The 26,656-nt window shown below is 31.6% G+C and overlaps 1 protein-coding gene across 1 annotated transcript; it reads left to right on the top strand.

The window, feature by feature from the left end:
- The first annotated feature begins 1,080 nt into the window (after window positions 1-1,080).
- On the top strand, window positions 1,081-26,656 carry LOC139512553 (scm-like with four MBT domains protein 1). The gene is made up of 17 exons (XM_071300245.1): window positions 1,081-1,323; window positions 5,540-6,734; window positions 7,971-8,068; window positions 8,800-9,040; window positions 9,481-9,569; window positions 9,958-10,198; window positions 10,995-11,092; window positions 11,756-12,011; window positions 12,453-12,535; window positions 12,912-13,171; window positions 14,431-14,471; window positions 15,060-15,297; window positions 17,197-17,372; window positions 19,096-19,478; window positions 20,631-20,804; window positions 21,678-22,945; window positions 25,839-26,656. Exons 2-16 carry the CDS (start codon window positions 5,561-5,563, stop codon window positions 21,816-21,818), a joined length of 3,693 nt encoding a protein of 1,230 aa, XP_071156346.1. The 5' UTR covers window positions 1,081-1,323; window positions 5,540-5,560; the 3' UTR covers window positions 21,819-22,945; window positions 25,839-26,656.

The following is a 26,656-nucleotide window of genomic DNA, read 5'->3' as shown; positions in this document are numbered from 1 at the left end:
AATCAGGGTTTTTTTAGAATTCCAATTTGTACGAGGATCATTATGGATCCTACTGTATTATTGTTTTGTAAAATGTTTCCGTCAGTACCTCTGTATTTGAATGAAGAAAAGACTTGCAAAAAAAAAGTATTTGTACCATCAGATCTTAGAAAACTACAACATATTGCACTCAGTAAACGACATACCACGATATTTGATCAGCTGATGTAATATTTTAAATTAAATAATTTGTGACTCAGTTTACAACAGAGAAACATACGGCCGTCTTAAATCTTTCAAACGACTTAGCAGTAGCTTGATTAATATCCTTTGATTATACAAAATAAACTGAAAATTTCTGAAATTGATTGATTGATGCCCCCAGATTGCTACACTTGACGCCGTTTCAGTGGCAAATATTTCATGCTTGTCTCAGTTTAAAACGACTTGGAATTTATCATAAAGTTAACTTGAATAATATTGTCACTGCCATTTCATGTAATCACTAACCACAAAATATTCTGAAATACTGCTTCCGAAATTAACATTCCTCGAGCACATGCTAAAATGCAATTTCGTGTACTAGCTCGCCAAGTTATCATAAAATTGCCCTCGGGCACTTTATACAAATAATTTATTAATAATTTATCTTTCCTTCGAATTATCCCGGATTTTCATAAACAGCATGCCAACGATAGTCCAACAATTCACGATCATGATCATACATGTACAATCTAAGCCTGGTACGTTATGTACCACCCAGTACTATGATCTACGATCACAAACTATGTGATAACTATATGCCCCTCTCAGTGACGTCCGCGTTTCCGTGGTAAAAATGTACTAACATCTCACATGTGCTGCATTGCCGAGTAGTTATATTAATATGGGACATAATATATTGTCAGTATACTCTTCCCAGGGTAGATTAAATTGTCTCCATACATTCGAGACACAGTTATTATGTAAATACTGTTTTTATTGCACACTAGGCGAAGGGGAAGTATAAACTCAATTTTTTGTTAATGAATTAATCATATATTTGTTAGGTATTGATTATCTACTATTTCATACATAAAATTGTGTATTTCTCATTTACACGTGTTTATCGACCAAGTTCCGCCACGTAAATATTTAAATTTAAAAATATATGATATAAAATATTGGGGCATGTTAGCGGCATCTTGTAACAAGGACATGCGCACAGTGTACTTTTGCCGATTAGTTGCCATCTTGAACGTGGAAGTATGATTACAAACAGAAGGACAGAAAATTGTAAATTTGTAGTGTTAAAGCTTCGATACTGCATTTTTCTTTTAATTGGCATATCGATTAATATATAAGGTAATTGCATATATCTTTTTCCCGAATATTTTTCATTATTTATAGGAAATTTAACCGATTGTTTTGGTCGGTCAAATATCAAATATAATATGCATATTCATGACTTGTTTATTTCAGCAAGAATAATTTGGAAGAATATCAATATATTTCATTAGTACCATATTTAAAACAGTTGGGGTGATTGATAACAGCAAAATGGAAAATATTGTATGATGCAAATGAGGCAATACTAATTATAAATATAGTATCATTATTGCAAATACTTTTTATTTGGTTATTATACGCGGAAAATTTATCATTCATTTTTACTCTAGTCTAAAAATAGAACCTCGAAAGTATTATTTCATAATTTATCTATAGACTTAAATGTGGAACTAGTATTGTAGGTAAAGGCACAGTAAGTATTTGCTAGTGAGTTCTGTATCTTTGTGGCTTACTTTATTTTTACAGATAAAAAACTTTCAACAATCACTAAAATACGCAACAAAAAGGGGGAGGGTAAATATGAGTAGGAGAATGGATTAAGTTATACAAAAATGACCAGACTTGTTCAGAAATGCAAAGAACTTCTATAGAAACTTAATTTATGCATTCATTGAAATAAATGGATGGTTCTTATATATGTTGACTAACTTGGGGTCAGAATAAAAACAAAATATTGTGCCCTGTGTTTACATGTGTATATTTTTGTCCAATCCTTTTTTATGCTTAAAAATGCATAGCCTTTTATGTTTATTGGCATACATTAAATATAGACAAAGTCACAGCTCTTCCAGTATACATATAGTTAACGAAACTTTAAAAAATCACTGAAAGATATATACTGATAAAAAAGGGGGAGGGTAAATAGGAAAAAGAGTATGGACGAAGTTATACCAAAAAGGTCAAACTTATATAATAGAAATGTATAGAACTTATATTGAAACTAAACGTGTGCATGCATTAAAATAATGTTTAAATATATTTTAGGCAAGAATAAAATAATTGTGTGCTTTCATGTGTATATATTTCATCATATTTATCCAGTCCTGTGTTTAAGCTTAGAATTTATCTAACCTTATGTGTTCTTTGGCACATGGAAAATATGAACAAAATTACAGATCTTCCCATATATACACATGGTAAAATAAATGGAGGAGCAAATATTTCTGCCTTTAGAAGGATTCAAGCTAATAATGAAGCACTAACTGTGAATAAACACACACACACACACACACACTCTTTCACTTATGAGACACTATCATTAAAACAAACATATAAAACATGCATAAAAGGACAGATTTAATACATTTAAAAAGTATTTCGTAAATAAGAAATAAAAAAAACCATATATTATTTCTAGACGACATGTTTTCGTCGATAAAACATGATAAAGGGAACTAGCTAAAATAGGAACCATATTCTCATTACACATAAGATAACGAAGTTTTTCAATATCGCATAAATACTCAAAATCAACACTTAAAAGACAGGCTTTGGCATATAATTCATGTCTGATATCAGAGTAAAAACAACAATTAAAAAGAAAGTGTTTTTCTTCTTCAATTTGGCAACTATCACAAAAAATACATAAACGGTCTTGTAGAGGTTCAGGTGGTCTAGCATATCGACCTGTTTTAACTTTAAGTTGTAACGAACCAGCTCTGAATAGTGACAAAATACGTCGGTGGAATCTATAATTAAATACCTTTACATAAGGCTGCGTAGCAATACAAGTTTTAAACAATCTATAAAATCTTAATTTATTACCATTGACATTATTTTATTCATTCCATACTTCATGGTGCCAAGATTCTTTTTCCAAAGTTTGTATAGAATCCCATACATTACTCATATTAATTTCATCTTCTACATTTTGAATTCGACTATATTTACTAGCTAACTGTAAAACTCTATAATCCCATGAAGATTTTCTTCTAATCGCCCAGGTATGAACCTTTTTACATATATTGCTGGTATTGTCACATTTAAGACAATTCCATAGTTTAAAAACTTCAACTTTTAGTAGTGCATCACCTGATAAAAAAACCATGTCACCTCTAGCAGCTAAATTGCTGCTTCTTTTGCTTAAGCCTTAGAAAAATTTACAAGCATTGTTTTGCAAAGTATATATACAATTATGTATATTATGCCCCATACACCGGAAGCATATGTAAAAATGGGTTTGACTAAAGTGTCATATAATTTAGTAAATACATCAAAATTCATACCACCAGTTTTACAAAATTTTGCTTTAATAACACCAAGAGCTCTATTAGCTGATTTATACAATTCTTTGGCAATTATAGAATAATCCAAAAATTCATTCAAAAGTGCACCAAGATATTTCTAACAAGCTGCATATTCAAGACAAAGTTCACCACATTTGAACTGAAAATTACTTTTTTGTATAGATTTATTTCTAAAATGAACAGTACATATACCCAAAATTTTACCAGGTGAACAGACATGTATGACAGACACAACCAATCAGAACATAAAACGCAACAATGTTTGTTGTTTGTGAATGACTGTCTATTTATTTCACTCATAAGGTCATGACTGTAGCAAACATACAAATGTAATCATGGTAATAAGTTTTCAAGAATTAACAAAAAATCATATCGTGTTTTCTTTTAATTACTACATCTAGAAAAACCTGTACACAGAATTTTGTTTAAAAATGATAGATTATAACTATGGACATAACGAGTTCAATGATCAATATCCACATTTATTTTTTGCCTTCAAATTCAGTTTTCAGTAGAAATCAATGAGTGTAGATATGTCATGTACATGTATGTAGAGTGAAAAAAAGCAACATCCAGATGGTGTATACAGAATCATTATTATTCATGTTTGTACATGCATTCTTCAATCTTTAAAGATTGAGACAGCAAAAGTGAATCCAGTAATGTATTCCCTGATAGTACAAAAATGTAGTATTTTTACATGGTTAAAACCCTAAGGAAAAAATATTTGATCATCTATCAATGAACAGAAACTAGTACCTTTTGACAGTTAAGATTAAAATGGCTTTAAAATATTTCCATTCAGACAACTTTTTTTATATATTCAAATTTTTTTTTTCTCAAGATTATTGAACATTCGTTTTAAGCATTTAAGTGGCCTGAAAAAAAAGATGTGTTTTCACTAAGTTAGTAGCTGACTGACCATAATTTGTATTGTCTACATAAAAAAATATAACAAGCATTATTATAGTTAGACTGATTGCCATCATCAAAACAATTAAAAGCTTTTGAAAATATAGTTATTTACCTGCCTATGGACCCTTATTTTTCTCATCATGTTAAAAGACACACAGGTACATGTATTATTATTATTTTTTACCTTACAGACTAATACATAGCACTAAGGAGAAGGTCATTATTTAGCACGTTTTACAGTAATGTTTTGCTTTTTTACCTTAAAAAAATTGTCATATAAATATTTGTAAGTTAAACATGTTAAAAAATTAATTGTAAAATTGGCATATTGAATATTTTCCCCTGTCTAGGTTAAGCTAACAGGTGACATCACTCTGAACAACCCATAGAAATAAAAGTGTTGTTTCTGGTTTCCAAAAAGACCCTCTTATAATAATTTCCTTATTTTATATTAAAAAAGTTATTTAATTTAAACTATCAATCTATTGATTAAACGTCATAAAATCTCATACAAAAAAAGCATGATCTAAGCATATGTTTGCCATATTTTGTTACCTTCAAGACAAGAGGGTGCTGATGGATGCATATTCCATATACATTGTATATTTCTATTGTCTGCATTGTCTATGGAGTTGTATGTACACATAGAGTACAAAAGTGGTCAACTATGTGGGTTACAGCAGTCAATTGGACAAAAAATCTATATTTTGTTGGGTTTTTTTTACAGATTTTTGGCTTTAATAATAAGCTTGGACAAAATGTTGGACTTAAAGAGTTGTCATTGTTGTCTTTTTCAGCCTCTGCACAGTGTGTACAATACAGGGATATGTGTAAATTATGGTTACTCACCCCTCTATAATTGCTGTGTCTCTACAAGTGATTGTCTTTAATGAAAACAAATCTTATTACATTAGTAGTGTTTTCATCAGAGCTTTAATACAAGTAATAAAAACCTGACTATAATGAAGAAAAAATACAAACAAACAGTTTAATACAGGGCTCTATCATGTCTATTGGAATAAAATCTTTACAAGTTAAAATAATCTTCTATTGAATTGAATATTTTTCAGTTAATGAATTAAAAAGTAAAGATGGAGGATAATGGCAGAATTGAATCTACAGAATCACCATTTACAGTCAGTTCAAGTGGAGATAACTCTGAAAATCAAAAAGAAGCTGTCAATGTCTCAAGTATTCCTAAAACATTCGAGCAGATTTCTTTTGAGAATGTTTCATTACCTAGCCATTTACCTGCATATGCAGATATTACTGCCACTTCTGTACAAAATGTGAATAGTGTTCCTTCTATAGCAAACATCAGTTTACCACAACTTCAACTTCAACCTCCTAATATGTTGCCAGTTGCCATAACAACCATTGGACTTCCTATTGATCCACACATGGTGAAAATAGCGTCAAGCACCCTGATACCAGGTACTATGGTGTTACCAGATCAGCAGCCTGAACTAGTACAAAAATTACCATTGGTGCCAATTTTGTCTTCAATTTCTACAGACTTGCCAAGTATCGTTAACTGCATGCCAGTTGGAAAGATGGGGCAGCCATTGATATCTGTAGCATCAGCATCTTCTGATACTTACCTTACTTCTCAATATTTACCCCATAGCTCTAAAGAGCAGAACTTAGATCTCACTGAAAATGTTTGCCATACTGCCATGGATCAAGACTGTACAAATAGTGATGCACTGCAAACTGGAAGTGTTTCACATAATGATGGAGAACTGAAAACTGGAGGTGTTTCACATATAAATGAGGGAGATATTGAAAACACAGGAGATGTTACAAACCCTGGACCTGCTGTTGATACAATAAAGACTGATAAAACAGAAACTGTTGGTTCAGATGAGGTTGATAATAAGTGTATAGACAGTTCAACACAACATCAAAATGACCCACATATCATTGAAAAAGTCGGTCTCAGTGTCCCGAAAGAAAAAGTTGACACTGAATCAACTCCAAATGACAATTTGAAGCCAGATGAAACACAAGTAGAAACTCCAAAAGATATTACAAAGGCAGATGATATGGAAGTAGAGAATATAATGGAACAGAAGAGTAAAAAAGACAATGGAGAGCAAGCTATAAATGATGTTACAGATTCTGTAGATGGTGATAAAGTAAAACAAAGTCAGTTTCTTACAACATGTGAATTGAAAGAAACAAATGAAGAGGAAGAAAGTAGCAGAGATTCTTTAGTTGAGACAAAGGATGTTACAAAAAGTGATGAAAAGAACACAAATAAAGGTATACATACTTAGAGTAAGAAATGCATATTTCTTTGTAGCTTCATTGATTAAACAGCTAAAAAAGAACCCTTTTTACCTTAAAATCCTGAATCTTCCCTCTTCGTTCTTCTTTGATATTAAATTATTATACATATGGTTTTAAAGGGACAGAGTCAGTAAGATTAGGGGAGACTTGTTAACCAAAAAAGGTTAGTTTTTTTTTCACAATTTTCAAGCATTCTCAAATTATATGTTATTTTTTTCCCATATACATGCCAGGATTGCATCTTCAAATCTGTTTATAACCTTCTTTTTCAAAATGTACTATATTTACTAAAGCTATATGTGTTTATCATGAAATTGCTTCAAAAGTTTAATTCTATACTGTACATTTATATTCCTTTTCTCTAAATTACATTTTAAATTAATGTTATAAGGCAGCAACCATTTGATTTTCTGGGGGGGGGGGGGGGGGGGGGGGGGCTATGGGTTTTTTTTGGAAAAAAAGTTTGTTTCCAGTTTTTGGAGAAAAAAATAATTTGTTTTTGATTCTGAGAAAAAAAAATTGTTTGTTTAACCCTCAGCTGCCACTATATGTAATGCTAAAATTGAAAGAAATAAATTGTTTTCGACTTGTCGCGAAAAAAATAGATTGTTTTTCGCCATAGGCGGGAAAAAAAATTTGTCCAGAAAAAAAAAACCATAGCCCCCCCCCAGAAAATCAAATGGTTGCTGCCTTAATGATATTTATTGCGACTTGTTTATTGATTACATGTATCTAAACAGGCAAAAGCCACATCCTGCTTTTACCACATGAAATTTTAGAACTATTTAGAACTTCATCACACCAAAAGTAAAAGAGGCAGTAGTGACAGCTTAAATATATATATGTATTTCTTGAAAACAATTTGCTATTCATGCAATTGGTTTATAACAAATTCAATATCCATGATATCAAGAGAGAAAGTTTGTCACTTAAAAAAAGTATTGTTTTTAAATTTAGGTACTTGTCATAAGATCATTTTAAAGATGTGAAAATTTGTCACTGATATTAGTATTGTTTCACGTAACTCACAGTGACTGTGTCATATGACTGCAATAAAGATATTAAACAGGAAAAACCTCATTCTAAATTATGAGGGATTAATTTTTATCTATATACAACTACTAGAAAATAGAATGTTATCTTTTTGTTGCAATCAAATTTTTATTTTGTTTTTTATGATAATAAGGCCAAATTTCTTGTCATTTTCAGGTGCAGAAATTGTTGATAAAGATGAAGAAGAATTTATATGGGAAAAACATTTAGAGGAGACAAATTCAGTTTCTATTCCTCCAACTGCATTTAAACATGTAAGAAGAAATGACTGTCTTAAGCTTGTAACAAATAATTAATGGGACATCCCTTGATGGCAAAAATAGATAGATAAAAAAAATGTTTGTCACTTTCAAAATACCATCTACAAATAGATATTATCTACACTAAACAATAAGAGTTTTAAATTTGTTACAGTGTACATGTCTTAATACAAATTAAGCTGGGAGAATTTCAAAGACTGATTGTTTGATGGCTGTTTCATGGCATACTTTAAATATTTCTAGCATATCTGATTGTGTCAGTATGGTACCATAATACAATAGACAGACATGTGTAGTCAGATTTTTAAGGTTTCAATGTCACCCTAGGCCTACTCAAATGCATTATTTTGACTCCAAAATCACAAGTGTTTTCTATTTCTCTGAAATAGTGCATTCTGAGGGAAGAAACAGCAAATACTAATTTTAAATTCAAAATTTGAGTTTGGCAATGCTGTGTATCAAAACACCTGCCTCACTCAAATGATCATGTTTCCATGACCGCAACAAATTTTAAGAATTACAAAGACACTTTTAAGACTACCAGAGGCTTCTACCAAGCACCATTTTCATCAACCATATCATTATTTAAATTAGTAACATAAGAGTAATTGTATAACTCACAACTAGAATAAATTCTGTGGAAATGAGTCCAAAATGATATACATGAATAAATATAATGATTATGTGAAAAAAAAATGTAGATTTCATTTTTGCTTATTTTTTAGGTTGAGTACAGTCTAGAGAGTGGATTTGTTAAAGGAATGAAATTAGAAGTGCCAAACAAATGCAATACAGATACATATTGGGTTGCCTCAGTACTTATGACATGTGGACCATTGCTTCGATTACGATTTGATGGTTATGAAGATGACAACTCTGCTGATTTTTGGTGTGACCTAATGACCTCAGAAATTCATCCAATAGGATGGTGTGCTCAGAATAACCAAATTTTACAACCACCAGAAGGTAAAGTGTAAAAATTACAATGCTATTATTTATCAATTACTCTCGTAAGGAATGTTGTGCAGTAAGTTGTTCAGTTGTCACCTTGTTAAATTCATTCACAAGACTAGGCAATCATCGATAAAGAGCATTGTAAAATGCCCCCTTTTGACTATTGAAGAGTCTCAAGCGCCCTTCATATTTTACTTGTTTTTTAGATTAAACAATCACAATCTCATTTATTATATAAAGGAAGAAAAATTGAATGCATGGTATCTGCCCCATACACATACATACATCAATTGGTCCATTGAAAACTTCAACTTAAATACATATTCAAGGAGCTTATTATATAATTCTTCAAATGTTTGTAAAATAAATGTGAGATGAAGATAATATTTGCATAATTATTTGATTTGAGGAAATGATGAATAACTCTGACCAATATTAAATATGTTTTTCAGCAATTAAAGACAAGTTTGATGATTGGAGAGATTTTCTTGTGCGGTCATTAACTGGTGCCCGTACAGCCCCTTCTTATCTTTTGGACAAGGTGAGAAAAAGATTATACATGGCAGTCAGACTATCCATTCGTAGTTACCAATAAAAAAGTTTAACCTTCTTGGATTGTGACAGTAATACACTAAAACTAATCTGCAGAAGGAGCCAAAATTTGATGCAGAATGTTGATTCTAAAGTTGAAGTTCTGAAAGTCATTTGGTTATGCATTTGATTTTATGAAGAGATATTGATAGATCATCGAAAGGAAAATGAAACAGAAAGTCCCTATTGTCTGTGAGAAAAGCATTAAATTACATATATCTATATCTTTTTTTTGCAGTCTGTGAAAAATGCATAACAAAAAATTGACTTTTTTTAATAATAAACATCCAGAAATTACAACAGCAGTGTATGATATTATATTAATGTATATATTACAGAATACAGGAATAACTCCAATCGATCAGCTCAAACAAGGCATGAGATTGGAACTTCAGCATCCAATCAATCCATTAGAAGTTTGGGTAGTCAAGATTCTGGAGAATGTTGGTGGCCGTCTGTATCTGAGGTTTGAAGGTGTAGAAACTGCAACCCACGATTTCTGGCTATTCTACTTAAACCATAGACTGCATCCTATTGGATGGGCTAAAGCTCATGGATTCAAATATCTACCCCCAAAAGGTTTGTATTGAGAATTAGCCGCAATACAGAGACACTTGCATATTGTTTGTGTTGGTAACATAACTTATTATAATGTCATATGATTACTTCCCTTTTGTATGCATAACGTCTCCAGTCATAATAGTAAACAGAGTTTGATATATACACATGTCTTTCTTTAATTCATACAAGTGAAGTACTGCATCATACCACTTAACCAAAACTGAAATTGTGGAATTAATTTTGTTTCAGGGGAACCATTTTTGTTACTGTGAATTCAGAAATAATTGCGATGTTTTTATTATTTAGAAAAATGCGACGGTTAAAATTGCTATAATTTAAACTCGCATTTTGAAATTTTGTATATGAATTAAACAGGATTTATCTCAATATCGCAAAAGTAAAAATTGCATTCAAGTCTAAAATAGCAAAATCATAATAATAAATGCACGCAATAATTTCTGAAATTACAGTAGTTATTCCAAATCACTGTTTACTTAATCAATTATTGACTGAACTATAGTCATGTGTGTGGAGGGTACATCATCTTTGTTGAGTTCATATTTGTTAGTGTAATTAATTTTGCAATGTAATTGAAAAATATTGAAACAATAAACTTGCTTAAAATGTTCAGATGAATGTAGTATTCTATGCTTTTTAAATCAATCTTCATGATGCAAGCAATTTAAAAAAAAAAACAGATTTTTTTTGTCCAGTAAGCCAACTATTTTTTTTGGTGAAGATAAAACAGATATTTTGTTTTTAATTTGACCTAGTGACATGAACAATGTTAGCAATATTTCATCTTTACTTTTAGAGTTGATAAGTGAAGATAGTGAGACAGATTGGCCAGAAGTATTGAAGACAGCTTTGAAAGATGCAGAGAAATTTGTTTTACCACTTGCCATTTTTAAGGTGAATATATTTACTTGTTTCTTTACAAAATATGAAGTGAAATTACTTCTATATGTGTGTTTAAATACCTTGACTTTGGTTTAGGGTCTTACACAGTGGTAATATGAAGAAAAGCTCAGTTTACTACTGTCCAGAAATTGTTAAGTTGTTTTTTTATGTTATGAAATTGAAATATTTAAGCCATCAAATTTTACATTATTTTTTATTATGGGGCATTCAGCCATACTTTTTTTGTTATCTGTTTCACGAGTGCAGTACAATTTTTCAGATTTCAAAATAAATATTAAAGTAGTGCTTCCTATTTTAACTTTTATTTTTCCCATCGACTGTTCACCAAATCACTGGAAAGTTAAAATAAATACTAGTATGGTTTCTCTGTTCAAAATTTTGTTCTCATAACTAAATTAAGGAGATTTGGTATGATTGCCATTGAAAGCATATATAGGCAACCATACAGCCTTCAACAATGAGAAAACCCCATGCTACAGTCTGCTTTAAGAGGCCTGACATGAAAATTATGAAACAATTAAATTGAGAAAACTAACAAGCTTATTTATATTTATGACAGATGAAGTACTTCAAATTTATTTGAACAAGTATACCAAAAAAAAAAATAAGTATACCAAAAACTGTCTTTTAAATACTTTTTTGCTTTCTTTGTAGGACCAAGAGGAAGTGATCGAGCATAATTTTGAGATAGGTTGGAAGCTTGAAGCTCTCAATCCTATAAATAAAACACAGATATGTCCTGCAACTGTACTTTATGTTTTAAATTCACGTTATTTTGTTGTTGAAATTGATGACTTGGCAAATACAGAAGAAATGTGTAGGATTAGATTCTCATGTTATTCTGGATCTAAGTGTATATTTCCTACTAAGTGGTGTCGGTCAAAAGGCATTAATGTAACTCCACCTAATGGTAAGGTTCATTTACATTTATGGTTACATTTTCAAAAAGCTATGCATATTTATTGTGTGCAGAACATTTAATTATATTTGTTTATAAGACGATAAATTCATCATTATCTAATGTGAAGTTCATTGTTATCTTTGAAAGACTGACAGTATGGAGTTTAATACATTTGGGACAGCACTCCATTTCATGCAAGCATAAATATGAAATACCATAAAACTCTACCATGAGAATAAATTTATTGCAAGATACCCCTAAATAAAAAAAGGCAAAGACTAAAGCCTGAATTCTAAGTCTGTCTAAACAGAGACATTGGAAATTTCTCACACTACAGTTAATGAATATTACTATTTATGATTAAGGAATTTTTTTATAAAACATGACCTTAGCGTCAAATAAGTTTTGTGTTTATAATCTTATATAATAGTATAATTGGCCTGTTTGTAGGTTGGCCAAAATCTACTCTGTCATGGGAGGACTATTTGGATTATTGTAAAGCAGAGGCAGCACCTAAGTCATGTTTCCCTGAGGTAAAATTCAATCTTGTTCTTTAAGGCTTTATATAAAAAAAGAAGATGTGGTATTATTGCCAATGAGACAACTATCCATTGTTGGATTAAGAAAGAGAAACAGAAGCATCATACAGAATAACATCTACTGTTCATTTTTCTTGCAATTTGATACATTTATATCTTTGTTACGGCAGTACAGTGATTTCAATAGAAAATTGGACATAATCATGATTTAAAACTCAAAATAAAAAGATTAATAACATGCTGTATTTCATTATACATTTGTACATTCATAATTTGGCAAGGTTAAGATATGGTCACATTAGATGTTGACCAAATTCTATCTTGTCTCTTGAAAGAAAAAAAAACATTTTATTTTTTCAATGCATTTCAGAGGAAATTTGATCAAGACATTGAACCTGGAATGAAATTTGAAGCAGTTAATCCAGAAAATCCTAATCAAATCTGTGTAGCTACCATATCAAGGGTTTTTGAACCATTATTGTGGATTCATCTCGACAACATCCCTTTGTATGGTAGCAGCCACATTGAACATTTTGAATCACACAACTTGTTTCCAGTTGGTTGGTGTGAAAGTAATGGGTACCAGTTGAAAACTCCAGTAAAGGTTAAGAAATCTGCTGTGCTATCAGAGTGAGTGAAATTATTTCTACAGTCAATTATGGTATTTTTCTATAGTTGAAAAAGATATAGTATGCTGATATTATGTTAGATTGATAATATCAGCTGCTATAAAATTAGACAATTAATTATGCTTATTTGATGAGGCCTACTACATACTGTTATTAGATGAATATGATAATTATACCTCCGCTTTAAAAAAGGTATAATTATACCCCCGCTTTAAAAAAGGGGGGTATACTGTTTTACCTCTGTCTGTCCGTCCGTCAGTCCGTCCATCAGTCCGTCCGTCAGTCAGTCCGTCCCATGAAACTTTCGTCACATTTTTCTCGGGAACTACACATCCACCCTTTCTGTAATTTGGTTTCAACATTTATATATGTTAGCCATACCGTGTGATGCGTTTTCAGATTCATCACTTGACAACTTCCTGTTTACCGAACACTTGTTTGATTTTACACATGATAGCCAAGTTGAAAATTTTCGTCACATTTTTCTCAGGAACTACACATCCACCCTTTCTGTAATTTGGTATCAACATTTATATATGTTAGCCATACCGTGTGATGCGTTTTCAGATTCATCACTTGACAACTTCCTGTTTACCGAACACTTGTATGATTTTACACATGATAGCCAAGTTGAAAATTTTCGTCACATTTTTCTCAGCAACTACAATACAAGGATTTCTGAAATTTGGTTTCAGGATTTATATAAGTCAGCTATACTGTGTGATGCGTTTTCAGATTCATCACTTGACAACTTCCTGTTTACCGAACACTTGTATGATTTTACACATGATAGCCAAGTTGAAAATTTTCGTCACATTTTTCTCAGGAACTACAATACAAGGATTTCTGAAATTTGGTTTCAGGATTTATATAAGTCAGCTATACCGTGTGATGCGTTTTCAGATTCATCACTTGACAACTTCCTGTTTACTGAACACTTGCATATTTTTACACTATTAATATTATCCACTTGCGGCGGGGGTATCATCAGTGAGCAGTAGCTCGCAGTTTCACTTGTTAGTCATGCTAGTATTGAAGCATGACAGTATTTTTTCACCCCAAAAATATGGACAGCACTTTTAACTGAACACTTGAAATATGCAGAAAATACTTTTACATAACAAAACTTCAGAAAGCAATTCTCTAATGAGTGAAAGATTTGGTTGTCAACTGGTTTTTCCTCACTGTAGTTTAATGAATTGTACATCAAAATAATAAAAACATTGCAACTGTACATTATTATTTCTTTCTGTTTGACAGGGTTACTGATTCAACAAATGAAGTATTCCATTCAAAACAAGGTATGGATTTTGACGTGCTATATCTGTATTAGATCCGAAAAAGTTAAGATGGTTTTTTTTTCAATGTTGAGTTATTCAATTTATTCAGGTTAACAATTTTAGTCTTAAGTAGTTCTGCAAACAGACTGTTTGTTTCTGTTGTCATTATTAGAAGTAAATGTAATTGAATATAATATGTGTGGTTAATGGATACACAAATATGATAAAAAGATTTTTTATCCAAATATTTTGGGTCAAACAATTAAGATTTTCAGTGGTCCCTTCACTTGTCAATTGGCTGTTCAAAAAATTTGTTAAGTCAGATTTTGACATTTTCGTCTCCAGTTACAGACTTGAGCTATTAGTTTTTGTATTTTCATACTGGGTGTGATTAAATAATACTGTTAGAAGTAAGTTATTTACATCCCATCCATGAAACATGGTTTATCTATTGAATTAATTATATGTTTCAAATGTTAAATTTGTGTATACATGTATATTCAAATTTGCATTATATTTTTTTGTGTGTTTTTGAAGAAACATTTTGTGCAGTTAAACCATCTAAGTCTTTTGAACTATTTACTTTACACTTGTTACATGCTATTTCAGGTGGAGAATGGGTTAATAAAGTGTATTACAACCATCATTGCTTCTCTGGTCCTCATCTGAGTAAGAGTCGAATAGCCTCTTTACCAAAATGTGTTGGTCCAGGCCCAATTTTTCTTGTGATGAAAGAGGTTTTATCCATGCTGATAAATGTGGCCTATAAACCATGCAGGGTGCTCAAAGAACTTCAGCTGGAGGGCAAACCTAATTCTGATATGTACCAACAAATATTAAAAGCAAAGTGAGTCTTTAAGTCTTATATATTAATTAAAAACCTTTTAATAATTCCGAGTTTACGGTAGGTTGAAAAGTATAGACAAATAAAAACAAAGGTCAATGTGGAAATGGCTTACAAATTTTTCCTGTACAAGAACGAAATAAAATACGAAATATGTTTTGTCCTGTATGTAAAAATACCAAATCAAACAATTTAGATCAAAGGATCAAACAAAATAACTTTTTTTGAAGATGGTTTGTCAGTATTTCTTAATTTAATCTAACATTGGTCGAAATAGCCATTTTTTTTTATGTAAGTGTGAAATATAATCAGAAGAAGTTTTAGTTCAAGTTTGTGATTTGAACAATGTTTCATGAAGTTGATATTTTATAATTCAGGGCTCACGCTACCAGGCGACTTGGGCGAAGAAGTCGCCTTCCCGACCATCACTTCGCTTTCCCCGACCCCCAAAAGCGAAAACAATTCGCCCTGTTCTTGACGATAGTCGCTTTCAGTCGCTTCCGTCATCGGACATTTTCAATTTTTACCAAGTTGATGAAACATCAATTTTTTTATTGATAATTAAAGAAATTCAGACATAAACGATTCATTATCTTTAGAAAAGAGGTTGAAGCATTGTCTTCGTAGTGTGTAGCAGGTTATTTGATAAAAATACAACTTTTTATCACTTCGTGCATTTTCTGCAAGTTCCGGTGCTTGTTACTCGAAAACGTACATCAACCTCAAATTATGCGGCAACATAAGTTTGTTACTTCATTTAAACGTGATAAAAGTTGCCTCCAGTAAATTTTTAATCCATTTATTGCATTAAAAACGTCATGTTCCTTTCCAAATAACTTGTCAAACATCGTTTATTTTTGTAAATTTTCTTGCATTCGTCCGCCATTGACCGATTTCTAAACTCCGGATCTGAACCGGACCAGCTATGACCGAAATCAGTACTTTTACAATAATTACTATGGACGCACGGATGGAACAGCTGACAGAAGAATATTGATCCCAAAGGGAAAAATTACGCATTCCACACGCATTAAGAGACTTTTTGTAACATCTAATTGATTGGTGTATATAATTCCCTATATTTTTTATGGATTGTTTCAAACTATTGATTAAAGTTGCTTAACTCTGAGACTATTATACTAATATTAATATATTCTGGCCCAGCTTAATAACTTTTATATTTTTTTTATGAGAAACACTGAATATCATACACAATATAATTTTTAATTAAATTGTTATTGATATATTATAATTTCTTTACATTTTTTAAAATAATTTTTTTTTTGTTAGTGCTAGATATTTAGTTGGTAGTTTCTCACAAGAACCTTAGTAAAACTTAAACAACTTTTAATTTCAAATGTTACTTTAATTGTAATTTTTTTACTCAGATATGAATTGAACAATATAAAAAGAACATTATTTACATATGGCCCTAATTTATACTATTGTAAAATCCAAACATTGTATCGCACCGCGCGAATGAGCACTTCTCTTTCAAATCTCACCACTTCTCCCTATCAGTTTCAAAAAGAGAAGTCACTTCTCCCTATAATTCTGAAGTAGTGTGAGCCCTGCATATGAAAAATAATACTATTTTGACTATTAAAGAAAATCATATAATGGTACATAAAATATTTCTTTCTGTCATGAAAAACCACTCAGATGATGCTGCATGTTTTTTTTTGTACATTTTATTGTCAAAATCATAAGACAGCAGAATCAGCTCAATGTTGACAAAATCAGGATATCATTAACATTTGAAATGATTGAATTTTCATATGATATATTTATAAGTTGGAAGAGAGAAAACAACAAGGGTTTAAAATAACAAAAACTAAAATCCCAATTTAAAATGTATGCCAATGTATGTTCCACTAACTTGACTTTGATGATTGACTACAGGTACAAAGGAAAGAGTTACAGGGCAGTTGTAGAGATTATTCAGCATGCAGACAAATTACCAGAGTTCTGTAGGAATATATGTACGAAGTTGGAATGCTGTCCAAATTTAATCAGTCAAACATTTATAAATGGAGAATGTCCGGAAAAATGCTCACAACTTACAAAAACTCAGTACAGTAAGTGTAGAAAAAAACTCAGAACAGTAAGTGTAGAAAAAAACTCAGAACAGTAAGTGTAGAAAAAAACTCAGAACAGTAAGTGTAGAAAAAAACTCAGTACAGTAAGTGTAGAAAATAACTCGGTACAGTAAGTGTAGAAAATAACTCGGTACAGTAAGTGTAGAAAATAACTCGGTACAGTAAGTGTAGAAAATAACTCGGTACAGTAAGTGTAGAAAAAAAACTCAGTACAGTAAGTGTAGAAAATAACTCGGTACAGTAAGTGTAGAAAAAAACTCAGTACAGTAAGTGTAGAAAAAAAACTCAGTACAGTAAGTGTAGAAAATAACTCGGTACAGTAAGTGTAGAAAAAAACTCAGTACAGTAAGTGTAGAAAAAAAACTCAGTACAGTAAGTTTAGAAAATAAATACTTGATATGGTTATAGTATAACGAATACTCAAAGTGACAAGCAACTAACAGAACTGTTCAGGGGTACAAAAACCTGAAAGTAGAAAACAAATATCCGGTAAAGTGAATGTGAATGTGAAGTGAGATTACTTTTTCCGTAAATTAGCAAACCCCGAACATCCTTTTGTGATGCGGCTCCTTGTGGTAAAATATCCCCTTTTGGACACAATAAGTTCTTTGAAAATTTAATACTTTGAACACTTTCAATAGCTCCATAGTTTTTATACGTCCGTCAATTTTGACGGGACGTATTATGGTATACAAATGTCCAGTGTCCGTCCGTCCGTCTGTCCGGTGTAAACATGTCGCACCGTAACTTGAGAACGACTTATCCAAATTTCATGAAACTTAACATAGTTGTTTCTTATGATGGTCAAATGATCTGTATACTTTTTTGTGAAAATAAGATTACAACTTTTTGAGTTATGGCACTTTGTAACTAAAACAGGGGTGTGTTTTTTTCACATGTCGCACCGTATCTCAAAAACGATTCTTGATTATGGCTTAAAACTTTAAATGCTTCTTAGTTATATTAATCTTAATATCTGTATACTTTTTGGTGATGATTCAAAATTTCATTTTTGAGTTATTGAGTATTTTGTAAAAAAAAAAAAAAGGGGGGGGGGGGTTTACATGTCGCACCATATCTCAAAAACGATTTATGATTATTGCTTAAAACTTTACACACTTCTTTGTTATATTAATCTAAAGATCTGTATACTTTTTGGTGATGATTCATTTTTATATTTTCGAGTTATTGAGTTTTTTGTAAAAAAAGAGGTTTTTTTTCACATGTTGCGCTGTATCTCTATTGCTTAAAACTTAACAGGCTAATGTTGCGTCGGGTTTCCAAATACATCTTGTACAATCTTCCTATTGAGCGGGAATAAGGAATGAGTCAGGATATACTAAGCATGACATCCTGTACAACCCTGTGTTATTCAAAAAAGATTTATGTTTTTTCACAAGACGACGGGCGTATCATGCGCTCATGGCGCAGCTGTTTATTACACATTTATTCTATGTTCCTCTACTTTCCTAATCACCACAAATAATTAAGTTCAGTCATTTGTTAAAAATAGAAACATGTCCAATATCACTACACAGAGATTTTTTCTTTACACGTGACTTTTGAGTTCCTCATTTCGAGGCGCATTAGGGATGTTGTCCCAGATAAGAGAGTGAAAGTGAATCATCTCAATTTCTTTCTGACTGGTTTGAAAATTGTTATCTTTAAACGTACAAATGTACATTTAATTTATTTACTACAGCATATTATAATCCAAAAAAGAAAGTGGGCCGACCACCTGGCGGTCATACAAACTTAGAAAATGGTCCCAAAAAGCCAGGAAAGAAGAAAAAGAAGAAACGAATGAAAATTCTTACCCAAGAAGGGGAGACAAATGCAGAAGAAAATGGTAGCATTGCTGACGGGGACGAGGACAAAGAGAGCGTATCTAGTGAAACTAAAACAATTGAAAGTGGAGAAAATCAATATAATGGTGATCCAACATTAAAAAGGAAATATGTTCACCATATTCCATTGCCTTCAGAAATCAAAACAAGAGGAGCAAAATTACCGAAATATAGTTTTGAGAGAAAAACGCATAAGAAGATTCCAGTGCAAGACAAGCATCATACTCATAACAAACCTGTAAGTAGAGGGTCTTTCAACATGACCCATTTGTATGTTACTATTGGTCTGATCAATTATCAATTACATGTTTGACATATTCTATTTTATTACTAGAATGATATGGCACTGTGTGCCTTTAGAATGATGGAAAGGCTCTGTAATTTTGTGATAAGTAGGTTATTCAGAACCAAATCAGTACTTGGATCTGTAACTCACCATTTTCTATGTTGGAAACAAATTCATTTCAATGTTTACAAACATAAACTAATAATCTGAAAAAGTACAACTTTCAAATCCAAGGGTCATAACTCTTAATTTTAAACTTGTTCTATTACTGCCTGAAATAGACTTGTAAACCACACAATCAGCTCATTATCTACAAGCATAAAAAAAGAGTCGAGAAAACTATGGGTTTTTAAAGGAGGAAAATGGGTATATCTTTGTATATTTTTACATTAAAAAAAACTAGATTCTTTCATTTTCATTCAGTTGTTTCACGTCTTGCTTATTATACCTCTGCTTTAAAAAAGGGGGTATACTGTTTTACCTGTCTGTCCATCCATCTGTGAGTCCGTCTTTCCCATGAATATTTTTCTCAGGAACTACAATGCCAGGATTTTTAATTTGGTTTCAGGGTTTATATATGTCAGCTATACCTTGTGATGCGTTTTCAGATTCATCACTCGACGACTTCCTGTATACCGAACACATGTATGATTTTACACATAATAGCCGAGTAGAAATTTTCTTCACATTTTTCTTAGGATCTACAATAAAAGGATTTCTAAAATTTGATTTCAGAGTTTATATATGTCAGCTATACGGTGTGATGCGTTTTTAGATTCATCACTCTACATCTTCCTGTTTACCAAACACTTACATCTTTTTACACTTTTAACATTATCAACTTGCGGCGGGGGTATCATCAGTGAGCAGTAGCTCGCAGTTACCCTTGTTTTATTTTGTAAAATTGTATGGAGTTCTTTAGTTGGCAAGCTAGGTTTAGCTCTCACATTTTAGAATAAAAAATGATATTTAGGCAAAATACCATTCCATTTGCACTGTTATTTATCTTTATAATGGTATTAATGTCAATGTAAGAACACTGCTATATCTCTTTTTTTTTCAATTTAAGAATTTTATATCTTTTATAAAACAATCTGGTTTCAGCATAAAAAGCACCATGTGCATGTAAAAGAAGAAAAACAGACATCTCCCCATACCTCACCTATAAAGAATGCCATGAAACTTAGCAGTAACCCACTGCATTGGTCAGTTCAAGAAGTTGTTGGCTTTATAAAGGGAACAGAATGTGCTCCAGTAGCAAGGCTATTCAGAGAACAGGTATTTATCCTTAGTTTATCAACCAATCTTCAAAATTGTTAATTGGAATTAAGAAATCTTAGGTAGTTTTGTTTACTGATGATTTGTTGACACCCACTCACCAATAGTTAAGTAATTTGACAATGTTCTTTCCTTATTTTTTTAACAAGATGTTTAGTTTTGGTTTAAGAGCTCTCGATATACTTTAGGATCAAAACCGTATTTTTGTGCTTTAAATTGATGTCTTGCATATTAGATGATAATTTTGCTAATTTATATTTGAAAGCAATTTAGTTAGAACAATACAGTTTATGATAATAACATCTTCATACTCATCACAAAGTAAAATCTGCAAATTTACAAGCTAAGATACTTTGAATTCAATAACACTCATTGAATTTCTGTTCTCAATGTTTTATTCTTGCCATATCATGTAACATAAATGAAACCACTGTATCTCCAATGAAAGCAGATTTTGAAGTTTTTTGCCTTTTTAAAATTGTTTGTTTGAGAGTAAGCTTGTTACTTTTAGTTAAATTTTAGTCTATTCAGGGGATTTTGCAAAATTTACTCCTTGAATAAAGGATATCTGCACACATAATGTATAATTTTATAATTACTATCAGTTATGTGAAAAATTTAGGATTTGGGACATTGGGTAGCAGCAAAACATGTTAAATTTAGTTTTTAAGTTTAATTTTCTCATTTCTTAGTTTATACACGTTGCTCCTTGTTGAACAAAAAGATGGCTACCCAACGGATATTGAGACTGTACAATCTTATGGTCTTAATTTAATCCCATTTTCAAATTGCATTTGACTTTTTCACCGAATATTTGCTTAAACTTTGTGATAAAGAAACCTTTTATATATATTTTGTAATCCTTTTTTACAGGAAATTGATGGCCAAGCGTTGCTTCTTTTGACACTGCCTACTGTACAAGAATACTTAGAACTCAAATTAGGTCCTGCCATTAAACTGTGCCATCATATAGAACAGATTAAGATAGCATTCTTTCAGCAATATGCTAAATGATAGTTGGAATGAGATTCTTATTTGATTTTTTGTAGACAAACATATAATGGTTTTTGATGATTATTTACGCTATTGGTAATTTTGTGGGTTAATATTGTTAAAGATAGGGCTAAAATTAAAAGTCTGCATGATGAGATGATATCATGAAACTGTGCAAAACTCCAGTATTAAATGTAATTAATCTATATTTTAGTTTTAATTACTCAATATAACTCAATCTGTCAGTGAATTTAACTGCTGTAAATTCAGAAATTATTGCGTGCATTTATTATTGCAATTTTGTCATTTGAGACTTAAATGCAATATTAATTTTTATGATTTTGAGAAAAATCCTGTTTAATTCATATAAAATATTATAAAATACGAGTTTTAATATTGCTTTTACAACTCTGTCGCATTTTTCGCAATAATAAAAACCTTGCAATAATTTCTGAATTTACAGTATATTTTTTCTTGCATAAAGGCAAAATATTTTATCTTATCAGGTCTGTTAGTTAAGTCATTGCTTCAACATTTGTGATACCTTTTTGATTTTTTTAAAAGTATAAATAATGACTCAGTCTTTATATGATTGCATTTATTGCTATTTTCTGTTTGATCTTCCTGTATGATAAATTTCCATCTCTCGCTATTGAAGTGAGATGTATTAGTTTCAGTTATGTGGAGAGAAACAAGAAGACAAGCTACCCATAATCAAATTTAAAATGTTTACTTGACAGTAGTATGAAACTGGTTATAGAACTCTGTGATAAATTTCTATTGCTATTTTACATAGACTGCATGTTGTTTTATAAAGTTATCGTTTGAGCAAAAAAAAAACATTGTTTATTTTTGTTTAAGATTATCTACTATGTATAAATTGAGATTTTATTTTGTATACATAATTTTAAATGGTTGTTTGTAAAATATTGATACCTGATGTACTAAATTTGAATTAATTTTCTGTATGTGTTCAAGTATTGGAGGCATTTGATTATATTTTTGCACTTGCCTTTGTATGGCATGTATGAAATAAATAGACAAATTGTCTACAAAACAATTTTAATGTAAAAAAAATTAGCAACTTTTAAAAATACATGTAATACCAACTGCACTGCATTAATGTTAATCTGTAGATGTTGTTTTTAGCTCACCTGACCTGAAAGGTCAAGTGAGCTTTTCTCATCACTTGGCGTCCGGCGTCCTGCGTCTGTCGTCCGTAAACTTTTACAAAAATCTTCTCCTCTGAAACTACTGGGCCAAATTTAACCAAACTTGACCACAATCATCCTTGGGGTATCTAGTTTAAAAAATGTGTCCGATGACCTGGCCATCCAATCAAGATGGCCGCCATGGCTAAAAATAGAACACAGGGGTAAAATGTATATTTTTAGCTTATATCTTTGAAACCAAAGCATTTAGAGCAAATCTGATGTGGGGTAAAATTGTTGATCAGGTTAAGATCTATCTGCCCAAGATCTATCTGCCCTGAAATTTTCAGACGAATCGGACAACCTGTTGTTTGGTTGCTGCCCCTGAATTTGTTATTTTAAGGAAATTTTGCAGTTTTCGGTTATTATCTTGAATACTATTATAGATAGAGATAAACTGTAAACAGCAATAATGTTCAGCAAAGTAAGACCTAGAAATAAGTCAACATGACCAAAATTGTCGGTCAACCCCTTAAGGAGTTATTGCCTTTTATAGTCAATTTTTAACAACTTTTCGTCATTTTTTGCAACTTGTACAAAAATCTTCTTCTCTGAAACTACTGGGCCAAATTTAACCAAACTTGGCCACAATTATCATTGTGGTATATAGTTTAAAAAATGTGTCCGATGACGCCGCCTACCAAACAAAATGGCCGACATGGCTAAAATTAGAACATAGTGGTAAAATGCAGTTTTTGCTTTATATCTTTGAAATTTTGCAGTTTTTAGCTCACCTGGCCCAAAGGGCCAAGTGAGCTTTTCCCATCACTTGGCGTCCGGCGTCCGGCGTCGTCGTCGTCTGTCATCGTCCGTCGTCCGTCGTCCGTCGTCGTTAACTTTTACAAAAATCTTCTCCTCTGAAACTACTGGGCCAAATTAAACCAAACTTGGCCACAATCATCATTGGGGTATCTAGTTTAAAAAATGTGTGGCGTGACCCGGCCAACCAACCAAGATGGCCGCCATGGCTAAAAATAGAACATAGGGGTAAAATGCAGTTTTTGGCTTATAACTCAAAAACCAAAGCATTTAGAGCAAATCTGACAATTGTTTATCAGGTCAAGATCTATCTGCCCTCAAATTTTCAGATGAATCCGACAACCCGTTATTGGGTTGCTGCCCCTGAACTGGTAATTTTAGGGAATTTTTGCTGTTTTTGGCTATTATCTTGAATATTATTATAGATAGAGATAAACTGTAAACAGCAATAATGTTCAGCAAAGTAAGATTTACAAATAAGTCAACATGACCAAAATGGTCAGTTGACCCCTTTAGGAGTTATTGACCTTTATAGTCAATTTTTAACCATTTTTCGTAAATCTTTTACAAAAATCTTCTCCTCTGAAACAACTGGGCCAAATTAATCCAAACTTGGCCACAATCATCTTTGGGATATCTAGTTTAAAAAATGTGTGGGGTGACCCGGCCAACCAACCAAGATGGCCGCCATGGCTAAAAATAGAACATAGGGGTAAAATGCGGTTTTTGCTTATAACTCAAAAACCAAAGCATTTAGAGCAAATCTGACATGCGGTAAAAGTGTTTATCAGGTCAAGATCTACCTGTCCTGAAATTTTCAGATGAATCGGACAACCTGTTGTTGGGTTGCTGCCCCTGAATTGGTAATTTTAGGGAACTTTTGCTGTTTTTGGCTATTATCTTGAATATTATTATAGATAGAGATAAACTGTAAACAGCAATAATGTTCAGCAAAGTAAGATTTACAAATAAGTCAGCATGACCAAAATGGTCAGTTGACCCCTGAAGGAGTTATTGCCCTTTATAGTCAATTTTTAACCATTTTTTCGTAAATCTTAGTAATCTTTTACAAAAATCTTCTTCTCTGAAACTACTGGGCCAAATTAAACTAAGCTTTGCCACAATCATCATTGGGGTAATTTGTTTAAAAAATGTGTGGCGTGACCTGGCCAATCAACCAAAATGGCTGCCATGGCTAATAATAGAACATAGGGGTAAAATGCAGTTTTTGGCTTATAACTCAAAAACCGAAGCATTAAGAGAAAATCTGACAGGGTTTAATTGTTTATCAGGTCAAGATCTATCTGCCCTGATGTTTTCACATGGATCGGACAACCCGTTGTTAGGTTACTGTCCTGAATTGGTAATTTTAAGGAAATTTTGCCGTTTTTTGTTATTATCTTGAATATTATTGTAGATAGAGATAAACTGTATACAGCAATAACGTTCAGCAAAATAATAGTCAATTGACCCCTTAAGGAGTTATTGCCCTTTATAGTTAATTTTTAACATTTTTCATAAATTTTTGTAAATTTGTAGAAAATATTTTCCACTGTAATTACTGGGCCAAGTTCATTATAGACAGAGATATTTGTAGCAACAAGAATGTTCAGTAAAGTAAGATCTACAAACACATCACTATCACCAAAACACAATTATGTCATGAATTTATCCGTGTCCATTATTTAATATGCACAAGACCAAGGTGAGCGACACCCTCTAGTTGGTTATTATCTTGAATACTATTATAGATAGAGATAAACTGTAAACAGCAATAATGTTCAGCAAAGTAAGATCTACAAATAAGTCAACATGATCAAAATTATTAGAGGATCCCTTAAGGAGTTATTGCCCTTTATAGTCAATATTGAACAACTTTTCGTCATTTTTGTTACTTGTACAAAAATCTTCTTTTCTATAACTATGGGCCAAATTTAACCAAACTTGGCCACAATCATTACTAGGGTATCTATTTAAAAAAAGTGTCTAATGATCCCGCCTACCACCCAAGATGGCCGACATCAGTAAATACAGTAACAGGTGAGCGACACAGGCTCTTGAGAGCCTCTAGTTTTTTGCTTCTCATCAAGGATGTATAACTAACATAATAATATACGTCCTTGTTCTCATTGACTTGTGCTCCAAATATTCTTTTACTCATATTTCAATTTAGCCAAGTATACCAGTATCTGTAATAAATTATGACTTTGGCAAATAAGTTATTATTTTGCTTCTCAAAACACAATCTTATTCAATAATTTTCACTAAAAGTAAAGAAAAATGCTGTTTTGTTTATCAGCCAATACATGAAGATGGTATTATTGGTATGTTATGTGCACAATGAATGCCACAATCACATTTTCAATTTCTAATTACCATTACTTAAATCTGCATTGTGAATAGTTCTCTATTGATCAAGATTTCCATGCAGTCATGTAATTTGAGTTGAGACTTTTTTGTGTGTAAGTGCATGCATGAATGTGGGTATATAATTTTTTATATTGAATACATTTAAAATATGTTTCATTAGAATGTGATAAATATGTATTTTACCTTGTGGGTATATGTATATATTAGAACATGAAATAATGTGTTCAAAAGTGCTAGGAATTATGTATGCAATAAATACTAGGCAGCAGCCAGTGAGAATTCCCTTCAGAAGAATTTACTGAAGTATATATGTGTTAAAATGAGATTCGAGAAGTTAATAATTAGATGAATTTAGTTATAAAGATGTAATATCTTAATAATAAAAAATTCACATGATTGTGTCCCCTGACTTTAAATCTCGATGCTATCATGTAATATCTGTATTTATCAACATTTACATACGAAAGTCTTTCAGATGATCACGATAAGATCAAATCATGAATAAATCCATGAAATAAT

Source organism: Mytilus edulis, chromosome 1, assembly GCF_963676685.1.
Source record: "Mytilus edulis chromosome 1, xbMytEdul2.2, whole genome shotgun sequence".
NCBI lineage: Eukaryota > Metazoa > Mollusca > Bivalvia > Mytilida > Mytilidae > Mytilus > Mytilus edulis.
The sequence above is the reverse complement of the archived record's forward strand: the minus strand, read 5'-3'. Positions and strand labels throughout refer to the sequence as shown.